The sequence below is a fragment of the Lygodium microphyllum genome, chromosome 29 (genome assembly GCF_053477565.2).
Source record: "Lygodium microphyllum isolate KBCC chromosome 29, Lygodium_microphyllum_v1.1.10, whole genome shotgun sequence".
In the NCBI taxonomy this organism is placed as follows: domain Eukaryota; kingdom Viridiplantae; phylum Streptophyta; class Polypodiopsida; order Schizaeales; family Lygodiaceae; genus Lygodium; species Lygodium microphyllum.
In genome coordinates this window covers 69,796,929-69,809,956 of record NC_141163.1, presented here as the reverse complement: position 1 = coordinate 69,809,956, position 13,028 = coordinate 69,796,929, and the positions used below count along the sequence as shown (strand labels likewise).

The 13,028-nt window shown below is 38.1% G+C and overlaps 1 protein-coding gene across 2 annotated transcripts; it reads right to left on the bottom strand.

Annotated features, from left to right (window-relative positions):
• Positions 1-1,967: 1,967 nt before the first annotated feature.
• LOC148010762 (abscisic acid 8'-hydroxylase CYP707A2-like) lies at positions 1,968-5,614 on the bottom strand. 2 transcript variants are annotated; one of them, XR_015689445.1, is made up of 10 exons: positions 5,071-5,614; positions 4,623-4,941; positions 4,317-4,466; positions 3,893-4,147; positions 3,497-3,586; positions 3,322-3,400; positions 3,068-3,174; positions 2,864-2,982; positions 2,528-2,718; positions 1,968-2,335 (listed from the first exon to the last, which is right to left on the bottom strand). XR_015689445.1 is itself a non-coding variant. In XM_087671215.1 (9 exons), the coding sequence occupies exons 1-9, from the start codon at positions 5,295-5,297 to the stop codon at positions 2,625-2,627; spliced, it is 1,440 nt and encodes a 479-aa protein (XP_087527341.1). In that variant the 5' UTR covers positions 5,298-5,614; the 3' UTR covers positions 1,969-2,624. The 2 variants fall into 2 exon arrangements, 1 of the variants encoding a protein (XP_087527341.1); XM_087671215.1 differs by having other exon boundaries at positions 1,969-2,718.
• Positions 5,615-13,028: the final 7,414 nt, after the last annotated feature.

The following is a 13,028-nucleotide window of genomic DNA, read 5'->3' as shown; positions in this document are numbered from 1 at the left end:
AAGAAAGCTTGAGCTACAAGGAAGGTGCCATAGTTGCCATTGATGCTGTCCACTCTAGGGTTTCAAGAGAGTCCCAAGATAAGAGATCTCAACCAAGAAGGCTAAATCTTGCCTAGATGAGTGTCAAGAACTGGGAAATGGAGTAGAGGTTAGTGCCAAGTGCTAGAGTAAGAGAAGAAGGGCTAGATAACTCAACACAAAATGCACTAAACATTCTGAGGCTATCCTTGCAGGCTCCAACTGGGTGAGGTGAAGCTCATGGGTACTTTACAAGCTACCCAAAGTGTCAGGAAAGCAGTGGGAGACAACACTCAAGCCCTGGGGGAGAGAGGAGGAAGATTTGGGGAGTGCTTGGGTTAGAGGTTCCATGGCTGCCTCAAGAAAATGTGAGAAAGAAGAGGGAAACTCACTTTTGAAAAAAGGTAGTCATAGTTAAACCAGGCTGAAAAGAAACTAAATCTAAAGGAAGAAGAAGAGAGAAGAAGGACCAAAGAGCAGTGCTCTGAAACCAACTGTAATTAAGAGAACCTAACAGGACCTAAGAGAAAGAGGAAAGAGTAAAAAAGAGAATGATGAGGAGAGAAAGACTAGAAGAAGAGAGATAGATAGATAGAAAGAGAGAGAGAAGAGGAAAGAAGCCATGGAAGTTGTGAAGGTGAAGAAGGAGTTTCTTAATATGATGACTGACCTAACCCTCTCACACCTTAAGTACCGTTGATATGTGACTCGTATTTTCCCATAACTTCTGTATATTCCGCTCGTTTACAATGACTGACTACTTCCCCCATCAAGTTGTGCTTGAAATTCTCCATAGTTCTATGGCAATACCTCTACTCTCCTCTATATAGATTGGTAGTTCAATTGTTGCATTGTCTTGATTTAACATCACTTTGTGATTTGAAACTAAAGGTAAAAGACACCATGTAGGATCTACTGCATATATTTTGTACATCAAAGTTTTGCAACAAATGTTATAGTTGTCTTTTGCTATTCTTCCTAGAGACTTCTTTCACTTTTTGCCAACAATAGTGTGCATTAGGTTTATGCTACTTTTGCCATCATAATATGTGATCTTTTAACTATGATCTATTTAATAGATGGCTACTCTTGCTTATTGATATCACCATGCTTTTGAGATTCAATTGGCCTTGCAAGCAAAGTTTTGGTTGGTTGCTCCCCCTAGTACAATTTTTTGATTGCTTTGTCTGTTATTGGGTGTGGTGCTTTCCTCATGGCTTCTAAAGGGTTATTTCTTGAAGTTTGATATCATAGTTATGATACATGTTTCTCCCTTCCTCCCTCACTCATTGCCCATACCGTGTTTTCAAATGGTGGATCCCTTCTAGTTGGAAATAATTGGAGGGCAATGCCCTCCATTTCATAGTTGTATAAAACTAATTGAATAAGGGTGAGACGTGATTTTCAAGCTTCCTACCCTCCTTCTAGCTATATATTATTCTCCTTTTAACATAAATATCTAAACATGGATACTTTATTTTTCAATTTACTTATAACCATCTTTATGAAAGTCAATATCTATAGATTATGTCACAGTGCACATGGATCACAATAAGACGTCCAGATTCATGGAATCCATGGAAACATTCTGCAATTCATTGTAACAAGGTCTTAAATGCACATAATTCTACCCAGATACATGTCTTTAAACAACTCACAAAAAAACACATTGTTATAGTTGTATAGTTCTTTTTAATGCACATTTCTTGTAATTAACATGCATTGAACATTTTTCTTCATTGCGTAGATATATCTGTCATCTCTATCTTATGCATGAAGATGTGCCAAAGAGCCTTTTATATCTTCTCATATTAACCTGACTCAGTTGCATGAGCGTACTAAAAATGAAATGTGCTTAAGAGTATTTGTTATTCTCGTAGCTTAAACATTAGTTTTTACAAGTGAGGCTCAATGAAAAAGAGCATTGATGAAGAAGGGGGGGGGGGGGGGGGGGGAACATTTGCATTGCAAAACACCCATTTCCCCTTTGAACCCAGCATTATAGGCCGTGAAACAAAGGACTTGTAACTCGTATATTATGCTTGTTACGTAAAATATTAATAAATGAATATAAAGTAGGAGGCCCAAAAAATAAGTACAACGTAAAGTAGAACACCGTTGACGATAAAACATACCTGCGTTTTGAACGTTGAAGCCATTTGTTCCAGCACTTCAAAACATGATTTGTTTGAAATGGCAAAAACATCGTGACGGAACGACAAGCTAAGTATTCACTGAATGGTTGCAACTTGCCCCTACGGCTTCCAGGTATGAAATCATCCACTTCAAGTGTCGCAGCCCGGTAGCGAACTGCGTACTGTGGCATTTGGATGAAAAGATGATAATTGCATTACATAACAACATCGCACATGGTTAGATTTTTCTCTAAAGGAAGCCACACTTGTTTGCAGCTTCATTGTGAGCAGGCAAGTGGGGGTGGGTTCGTATTGGCTAATTGACAATTCCATCTTTGCCAAGGGTAGGGTCCTGTCTTTGTAAAGAATTTTACCTGGAGGTAGTCCCGCGGGACCCGGGTAAGAGGTGGTTTTGGGGTTTTCTTTTGGGTGGGGGGGCGGTTTGGGGGTTTTTCTGTAAACCCGAGATGCTCACTTGCGTGGGAAAACCCTTATGGGCAGGCCTTCTTGCGGGACCAGAAATGGGCTGTATTGGATGCCCGTCTTCGATTCATCCGTTTCCCACCTGTAGTTTTATTACGCGCATCACAAAAACCACCAACGCTTGGTTCCTTCTTTTTTTACCGGCGGAATAAAAATCGATTTCTTAAGAAGGAAATTTGGAATAAAAACTACCAAGCCACCAAAAAAAAAAAAAAAAAAAACCCGACCTGTAGCTTGTGGTGAGATGATGAATAAACACAAGCATTTCAAGCTTCGCCAGTTCGCTGCCGGGGCACGAGTGGATGCCGTTGCCGAAAGGCAGGAACGTGTTGGGTTTCAGGGGGACCTGCGGGAATTTCCCGATGTTATTAAAATATCTCCGTCAATTATTGCTCCCTTCCTTACAAATTAACCATCCAATTAATACTTGCCTCAAACCTAGAGGGGTCGAATTTTTGGGGTTCTGGGAAAAACTCGGGACTATGGTGGATGCTTCTAAAGAGGGGCAGCACTTTCCAGCCTTTTGGAATAATATAGCCTAAAATTTAAAGCACAGGTAATAAATAAAACTCCTGTCAAAATGCCTGGGCCCTGAACGGTATTTCGCAAGATCCCTAAATAGTATGCGCGAATTCCCAAGCTATGCAAATTGCAATCACGGAAGATACTCTGATCGGATCCATACCTTTGTACTCTACGTCTTCCACAGCTTCCCGAAAGGTGAAGGAAAGGATCGTAGCGACTCTCAGGGTTTCTTGTATGACCTGTTTATTATCATTAACCCGGGGTGAATCATGGTAATCAAAATCCAGAAGGGGAAAGTAGATTCGTGCTGGGGTAAAAAGCGTTGATATTATTACCCTTGACGTCAAGCGCATGTTTTTGGTATCCTCCCATGTCAGCTCCTGACCAGGCAACAGCTTGCGTTGCTTGATATTCTCTTGCTCGGCCTGTCAACATCCATGTCCCCGCCTCAGCCCTCACAGCACAGCTTGTAAGTCGTCATCAAAATATGGTGTTTAACTGGAACTAGTAACTTGGGAGGCAGCTTTATAAAGCAGGCCCACAGGAAATGGGGGAAGGGACCGACACCCAAAAGAATCGGGAAATTGGAAAGACCTAACCCAACAATCCTATCCGCACACTCTGCGGCAGCGGTGCCACGTGACGATGAACAGGCGCCTCCCTCCCTCATGACTCATGAGATGAAAATGGCAGTTTTTAGGAACACGTGAAAGTGAAAATGCAAATTTTACCGTCACCGAATCGAGCAGCGTCCGGCTCCCCTTCAGGAACTTCACCAGCCACGTCAGCACGCTGGCCGTCGTGTCACGGGAGGCGAAGATGAGCCCGATCACGTTGTCGACGATCTGCTCGTCGCTGAGCCCCACGTGGCGCTCATCCCGGCAGGCCAGCAACGTCCCCAAGAAGTCGCCCGTCTGAAGCAGGCCTCCCCTGCTTCGCCGCTGGCTTATCACTCTCTGGATCACATCGCCCAGATATTTCCTTGCCTGTACGTTGTTGCGTTTTATCCATTCAGTAAACGCCACACGTTAATCGCTTCACAAAGCTTCATTATCTATCTCATTAGAATATTTGATAATGTTGATATAGATATAGATAGCGTTTAGGCCTCCTTTCATGATTGCGTACTGGAACTTTATACTTAAAAGCACCCACCCTTCTCGCCTTGCTGTATTTCGTCCCAGGGATATTGAGTGCAAATGAATTATAGCCCTTCTCTAAGCTCATGTAAGCTCCGTGGAGGTCATCGAAATCTAAGCCCTCGAGTGAGCCGAATATCTTGAGAATGGCCACATTGAAGGCAAACTGTTATACAAAAGTAATTACGTCAGAGACAAAAACATTAGTCTGATAGTCCAGAACAGAATCTATGACCGCTGGATTAGCGGTTAACGCATCAGTCAGCAGCAGCGACGGCCAAAAAAATGATCATAAAGAGCTTGCTCAGGGTATCCTGATTACGTTCTTGGCCTCCATAAACGTGTTGACAGTTCGGCCTTGCCAGGAGTCCAAAGAAGCCAGGGCAAGTTTCTCAATGTCAGGGACCATATGGCGGATGGCCTCTGGCAGGAAGGAGCCAAGCACAAGCTTTCTGAGCATGGCATGGTAGGGACCTTCATGAAAGAACAGGGCCTGCGGGCCGATCATCTGCTGCTTGCTGCCCGGGAAAGTGGGCTTGAACAGATGTGCCTTGATCACAAGGACAAACCTGGCTGCCTCGGGGCCGGCAATCATCACGCACGGGCAACCCAGGATGTGGGTCTTAAAGATTTCTCCATATCTGAAATCATATTGAATATTGAAAGGTTATAACCATGACAAATGTATTAAACCTCGACCAGATGGACTCTGTCTTTTGAATAGACGTGTATATATGCTCTCTGAAGTTTAGTGTCCCATGTGAAATTACCTTCTCTGTTTGCTCGAGAAGAAGGCGTTAGGGTTCTGCGAATAAAGCTTGAGGGTTTCTCCCACATATGGCCACCCCATGGTGCCGGGGGGCAGCCTCTCTCTCCATTCTGCGAATCGGGCGTACACCATGCGAGCCAAAGCGACGCACAATAGAGCTATTGATGCAGCTGCGATCAGGCTAGCCATATCGTCGGCAGCCGCATAGTGAAGCCAAGCTATATACATACTTTACAAAGCAAAGATGGAGGGGGGGGGGGGGGGGGGGAGAGAATTCGGGCAGGAGAGAGTTGCTGTAGGATTCGGCGAAAACAAACTGGGATTCGATCAAGAGATGGCTAGAATGGAGAGCACACAAAATCTCAAGTTGCGCTTATGCTCTTTTATATGCATAAAATGTATATATATGTCTCTCTCTCGCCACAGAGAGAGAGAGAGAGAGAGAGAGAGAGGTGGCGTTGTTCGGAATCAGCCAATTCTAAATATAAAAACTTGAAGCAAACCCACAAACCCCTCTAGGCTTTCTCTCTCTCTCTCTCTCTCTCTCTCTCTCTCTCTCTCTCTCTCTAGCTCTCACATATATATCAGAGTGCGTTACTGGAAATCAGAGAATCCGCAATTGGAGGCCCGCATAGGATCCAGAAAATAAGCTGTCAACTGCCTTTCCTGCCGACCGTGTTCACATGTTTTGCTATCTGCTTTTGCCACTTGGCGCTCTCCCTCTCCACCTGGTCCCTCTACTCCCCCAACTTGTCAAAATAGTGTTGCCCAACGCCCAGTGTAGCTCACCAAACCAAAGTCTTCCCTAGAATTGATTTCTAGGGTGGCACAAGTTACAACCTAAGTCTCCCCCTAGGATTAATTAGGTGGTGCCACACCTAGCAAAGACCGGACTTTGTGAGAGAGTTTTGCAAGTTAAGCGAACATTGTGTGGCATGTTGTTTTTCCTTAACTATGGTTACCTTTTACTTTGAGAGTGTAGTGAAGACTCTCTCTGTGGCACTACTAGAAACAACCTTCCTCTCTAAATATCAATGAAGTGATTTAATGGCATCTAATGAGGGTGGTGTTGTAGCTCACTTTATGGAAGCTTTCAAGGGAAAGCAAACATAGTGTGTGGCAAGTTCTTTTGCCTCCTTCCTAAAAATCAGGCTACCTTCCTTACTAAACTCGTAAAATTCTAGTTAGATGCCTTGACCTAGCACCACCCTAATATTTGTTTGGTTCAAATCTTGGCTACTTTTTAAGACTACCAACTAACAAGTCATTATGCAATTTCAAACTCTTAAGGACGTGGCATGTGCAAGTCAATTAGCCTCTCTCCAGTAAATTAAAATATTTGCACGTGACTTAGATTGAGTTTCACAATATTATCAACTTAGTCTTTAAATTTATACACAATATTTCATGAAAGTGTATCCCCAATCCTAGGATGACACTACCCTTGTGGCGTACTCATGCTCCTTATGAGATCTAGATTAGAGATTCAACATGCTAGCACATCTTAAAGAGCCATATAGAATTGCCTTAAATCAATTGTGGGTAAGTTATGTATTTCTTGGAAAGTAAATCTTAAATCTACAAAAAATTCTCTCTCTCTCGCTCTCTCTCTCTCTCTCTCTCTCTCTCTCTCTCATGTAAGGATATAAATTCAAAACTAGCAAAAAAAATGAGGTGCTACAAGGATATAAATTCAAATTTAGCAAAAAATAATGAGGTGCATAAAAGATGGCATGTGTTTGCCTTTGTTGGTTGACTTTTAGATCATCCTTATACACTTTATCTTCTAGCATCCAAGTTACTATCACCCTTAATAAAGTTATGTGTGCATTTTGGATCACCTCCATTGATGGCATATGACCATCTTCATCGATCAAGGGTCATGCGAGGCCACTTGCGTTTGAGCCACTTGAGTTTGGGCAAAACTACAAGAACATTTGGTAGAACATAACTCACCATTAGGTACTTGCAAGATGTAAGTGATGGTATACTCGTTGATTTTAAATTTTTGGAAGTTCTGGCAAGTTTCATAGTAAGAAGGATTTTACCCAACCCCATTTTACTCTCAAGAGATTGTAGAAATTATGGTAACGAGTATAGATAAAGGAAACATAATTTAGGTCCTAATAATTGGTAGCCAATATGAGCCGTATATGTTGTGGACATGTTTTACAATTGCATCACGATCTTAGAAACTTAGCATCCACATAGACCATGGAAGATCTTGCACTCATGGAAAAATTAAGTTTAGATGATTTTATTCCTAATTTACCATCTTAGTTATTTGGGTGAATGATCATAAATGTGTATATTAAAGGCTAAATTGATATGGCATAAAGAGAGGTTATTGATGTTGTATTTCGCATCCCTAAGGACTACATCTTTTGATATGTAGAATGATAAAAATCAAGTATTATTTCTATTAGGGCTCTTGCTTAAGTTGTTTCTTCACTTTATGTTAAGTAAGTTGTGAGAATCAAACACCTAAAGCATACATGTAATGAGTTTTGTCAATGGAGAATAAAATTTTCATAAACGTCATATCAAAGTGTGCTAAACTTCTCACATGTTTCTTAAATGGTTGTGCATTGACTTGTGCTATCAATCCTCTTTTAGCACTTGATCATATTCCTTGGTAAACTCCATACTCTTCACAAATGGGGGGCAAATGCATGCCAAAGGAATTGTACATAAAGCTTGATTGCATACAGCCTTGAATTGAAGTGCATAAGTGCTTCTTCAAAGTGGAGTTGACTCAAAAAATGATCCAATATTTAAGATACTTCTAACTAGTTAGTGCTTGTCCATACAAACTTCTTGACTCCTTTCTCACAATTGGGTTTTTTGAATAACCTCATAGCTTGGAAACCTATGTCACTTTTTAGCAATTCAATGAGTTAACAATCTAGAAAAAGTTTTTTATAGCTAGTCCATTTTCATCACATAGATAAATTCATATCCAAGCTAGCCTATAACTTGTCCAAGTTGAACAAAAGTCTAAGTGGAAGAGTCCACCACAATAAATCATTCTAGAGTGAGCCTTTGTAAAAATTGGCAATATGCAATATACTTGGCCTTTATGACAATTGCATGCACATGTTTCAAGGGATTGTCAATCCTTCTCAATTGGATTTGTGGTTTGATAGCACATCTTCCATTTTAGAATCTTATAGCAAAACATTCTAAGATTTAGAGTTGATGTATTCTCGAATATTTTGAGTATGCCATGTCATTTTTATCTAAAATATTGATAAGAGCCCATTAATTTTCAAATGATTAGTAGTCAAATTTTTCTCTTGTGGCATTTTGTGTGCTAAGTCCTAGACCATTCTTCATGTTGAGAATCCCATGCAAATTATTGTGGTCCATAAGAGGTTGAGCTAAAACTACTTCCCCTATCTAACACATAGAAAAAACGTGTCATATGCTAATAATGGTTTCAAGATATTTTAAATTGTTGTGTTGTCATTTCCATCACATACATCATTACCTAAGAGTGTCCTTGAAATAAGAAATATTTTCTACTAGGCCAACCAAACCCTTCAAAAGGAAAAAAACAAAAAAGTTGCAAAACATTATCTAGTTAGTTCAAACTTCTCCTAGGCCAAGCTTTTCTTTGGAGCTAGAAATAGTGCTTTACCATTAGCCATTTGAAATTACAAATCATTGGTGACCCAAAAACATCTCATGGTTTTGGTACAGTAGCTTCCTCTAGGTGCCACGAGGAGTGTTCAATCAAAGTTTTGTGATTAGATCACATGAGTCCAATAGAAGGGACTTTTATCATCCCACTTTTCACATTTTAGACTTGTACTAATTGATAAGTATACACCAAATTTTCTTTTCTTTGTATCACAATGTAAGCATATCATTGTGCAAGTTGCATAGAATACATGGAGTAATTATGACCAAGTATTTGAGGTAGATAATCCTAGTTAAGCAATAGTACATTGAAGTTATTGGAAAGTTATTACAAGAACTTCTACTCAATCAAGCTAAGGAGGTGAATATGTGTCTTAGTAACTATATTCTAAAGGGATGGACTAGACTTTAAGAGGATACCTTACGCTATTTTTTCCATTGTTATAACAATGATTAAACAATAATCATGAAGAAAAAGGAATTGGGGATCTTCCTCATTTGTGGGCGTACAACATTTATGAAGAAAAAAGAAGGTTTAGAGTTCTTCCTCACTTGTGGGGGTATGATAGATTGCACAAGGGAGCAACAAAGAATTGTTTTTCAAAGCTCTCCCAATTAGATGCTCACCACTTCTAATTTTAAGATCTATAGTGCCAAAAGCATGTTTCTAATTAACAAACATAGGAAACTTAGAGTGCATGACAAGGATACTAAGAATGTGCTAAATATACATTTGTATATTACCAACCTTGTTAATTAAAGTGGCATTGAGACTTCGTCATCTATAAAACGTATATCTACTCCCTAGCTAAATTCCAATAGCCCTACCTTAAACCCAAAACTTAATACCTTGAAATCCAAAGCTCAATACTTATTTTTATATTCAACCATTTTGGAAAGTCAAAGAACTACAAAGTGGTGCTTCATGAAGGCCATGGTAGGTGTCCCATTGATAAGGACCTAATCAAGACTTGTGCCTTATAATCCAAGTACTATACTACTACATAGAAGGAGGTCCATTATCATAGTCCAAATGAAGGCAAATATTTAAACATTTATCTTGTTATCATAGCCTTTTAAAGGAACTAGAATGGATAGCCAAATGTTATTTTCACATGTCAAAAATATTATTGTTAAGAAGTTCATTTTACTAGATCCTATTTTTAAAGCTTTAGGAAAGGAAATTAAGCATGAATTTTCACATTGAAATAGGAATTTCATGCATACATCAAATACATGTTCCTAAACATGCAATTTGATCCAATAGCATGCTAGTTTAGGTGTGATAAATGTCTAGCTTACTAAATGGACCAAATGCCCCATAAGGAAGTTGAAAGGGAGTAAGAGATTTTTATCATTAAGTTTATTTGTATAGAGTTATACTTATCATGTTGAAATCTCAACCATATCCTCAAAAAGATGGTTGTGTAGTTGGGTAGTGATAAAAACCATTTGATTAGAAAGTTTCACATGATACAATGTTCAAAGTGGCTTTCTCAAAGTTTGTTGAAATTCCACATTCTCATTATGTTACTTTTCCTTAAGCTCTAAGAAGAATATATATGCATGTGGCAGCATTTCTTAAATTGACATAATAGCTTTGAAAGATCACTCTATATACACAAGCTAGTCATCTTGTTGCACCATGCACAAACCACCATATTTGTATCATTTGGTAATTAGTCCCAAATGTAAAACTCAACAAGACACTTGTTGCAAGGGATCCAATACGGTGTTGTGCATTGACAATTTTATTGATTAGATACACTATGTGAATTATTCAGCTCAATCCTTAAAGAAATGTGAATCTTGATAACTTTTTTATGTTTTACTTGTCTCAAACTTTCATAAATATTCATACAAACATATGTATACAACAAGTAATATGTGAATACTATATATAAATAATATATACTTTAAAGTAAACTAATATACCCATTTGATAAAAAATTATGTAACTTTGAGACATTATATAGTTGCTTTATTAAATAAAAGATCGCATGCTTGTTTAATGTTCTTCAAAGAGAGATCACTTGAAAGGACTTCCAACTTTTTCTTAGCTCATCCTTCTGTTTGATGGAGTAGACAAGCTTGCATAACATAATGGAAAAGCTCATATGTTCTCTACCTTTATGGTAAATGTAGAAAATATGATTTTAAAATTTTATTACACAAAGGATCACATCTTTGTTCAATATTCTTTTAAGAAAAAACACTTGAATGACCATCCAACGTTTCCCTAAATAAGTTTTTTTTTTTTTTGGCTCAGCTTTCCCTATGGAGTAGACAAGATTTTGGAACACACTAAGGCGGGGGGGGGGGGGGGGGGGGGTGGGGGTTCCAACTATAAGAAATCATCTATATAACATGTGTCCAAAGGATACTAAGAAATACCCTTTCTTTACATGCTATAAGGCCTTAAAATGACCCCTTTTACTTTACTAAACTTATGGATTTTTTTTCAAATTGTAATTAAAAAATATCTTTTATAAATATAACCTTATAAATTTTACTAAATATAATACCCTTTCTTTTGAACTCATGTGGTATCTTATATGTTTTATAAAGTGGATTCCCCAAGATCTCTACTTGTACAAAAAAAGGTCATTCATATAAATATATATGTGCACAAATATGTATTATATGAATACATTTTTTGTACTAATATACCTTGTTTGAGCAAGACTTCATATGTGTCACCAAATTGTTCAATCTAATAATTTTTCATCTCAACAAATAAAACACATAATTCCAATATCATTTGAATCTCAAAATTTTAATAATGCAACTTCCGTCATTAGTATAAATATCCATGGGTATAATTTATTATATTCTAGTGTAATATTCAAACTTGGACCTTGTCTTTTTTTGGCACTAATACTATGAGTACAATTGTCAATGTTCCATAAGAGAGTGGTATACTTGTGGAAATATCATTAGGCCACCTCTCTTTCTATCTCTCTCTCTCCTCCCTCATACATTAGCCACATCATCTCTCCCCCTCCTTTTCTGATTCAAAAGTATAATGAAGTACTATAGTGGGAAACACCACATGTTGAGCTTAAGGAAAAATGAAATAATTGTACCTCATTGATAGAACCAATGACAAGAGATACATTGATGGATGGGGTTGTAGCCACCTCACCTCCCATGTAATAACAAGACACCACTTTTCCCCTATTATCAAAAGTGCTAGATCCTTCAAGAACAAGGCCATTGATTTGAACTTTTAAGGGCTAGTTTGAGACCAATGTCAAATTTGGAATGTTTGTTAGTTTGATATCTCAAGGTCATGTATCATGTTTCTTTGTATCTTTATGTGTGGTGGCAATGTTTATCATTGTCGATTGAGTGTTATTCTAATGTATCAATCATTGTATCGCTCTTATGTTGTATTCTCCAATACAATACACATTTTGGATGATCTTGATGGTGCCTTTCTAACATTACCATTTGAGAAAAGCGTATTATTTTTTTATGACTTTGCAATATTTTTGTAATAAACCTTTTCACCTTAGCACTTATGTACCACAATAAGTCGAAAAGGTGACAATGTCTAATGATACTTAATTGAATATTGCTAATTGGTGTTCTTCAATCTACTTGTATGGAAGTTCATGGCATCATATTTGATGTGTCATTATAGCCAAGGACTATGAATGCAATCTCAAGGACCATCATTACACAACATGATTTAGGGTTGGTTAATGTTCTAGTTTTTTGCTATTTTCAAAAGTGTCTTCAGATCTACATGTAGCTCATTCACTAAAAAGTTCTACTGATCACGGATCAGACATTGAGTCCCCAATGATCACCACATACATATACATATATAATTCTAATATGCGTGATGTTTCTATTTCTACCTCAAAGATGGGCTCTGTGATCTCTTCTCTTGTCTTCATGGCTCTGAAGATTTCTAAGTTTTATATTAAGAAGTCAAATGATCTAAATGCTATCAAATGGCATAAATTCTTACAAATATCCATCTTGCTAGATCTCTATTTGATTAGGCTAAGAAGTTGTCAATTTTCTTGAGTACTTTGAGGAAGAATGTTACTTAATGGATCTCTTAGTTCAAGAATGCCCAAATTTCTACCTACAATGATTTTTAAAAAAACTCATGCATTGGTTTTTATGAAAAAAAATTCATACTCATATTATTAAAGAAATCACCAACATGAAGGAATAGAAGATGCTTCTCAACATTGTGCTACAAAATCCAAAAAGATCATTGTAGGTTGACAATAATTGAAGGCTTGCTTTAGAGTCTCTTAGTCCTCTTTCATTAAGCATTTGTAGAAGGATCATTGCCAC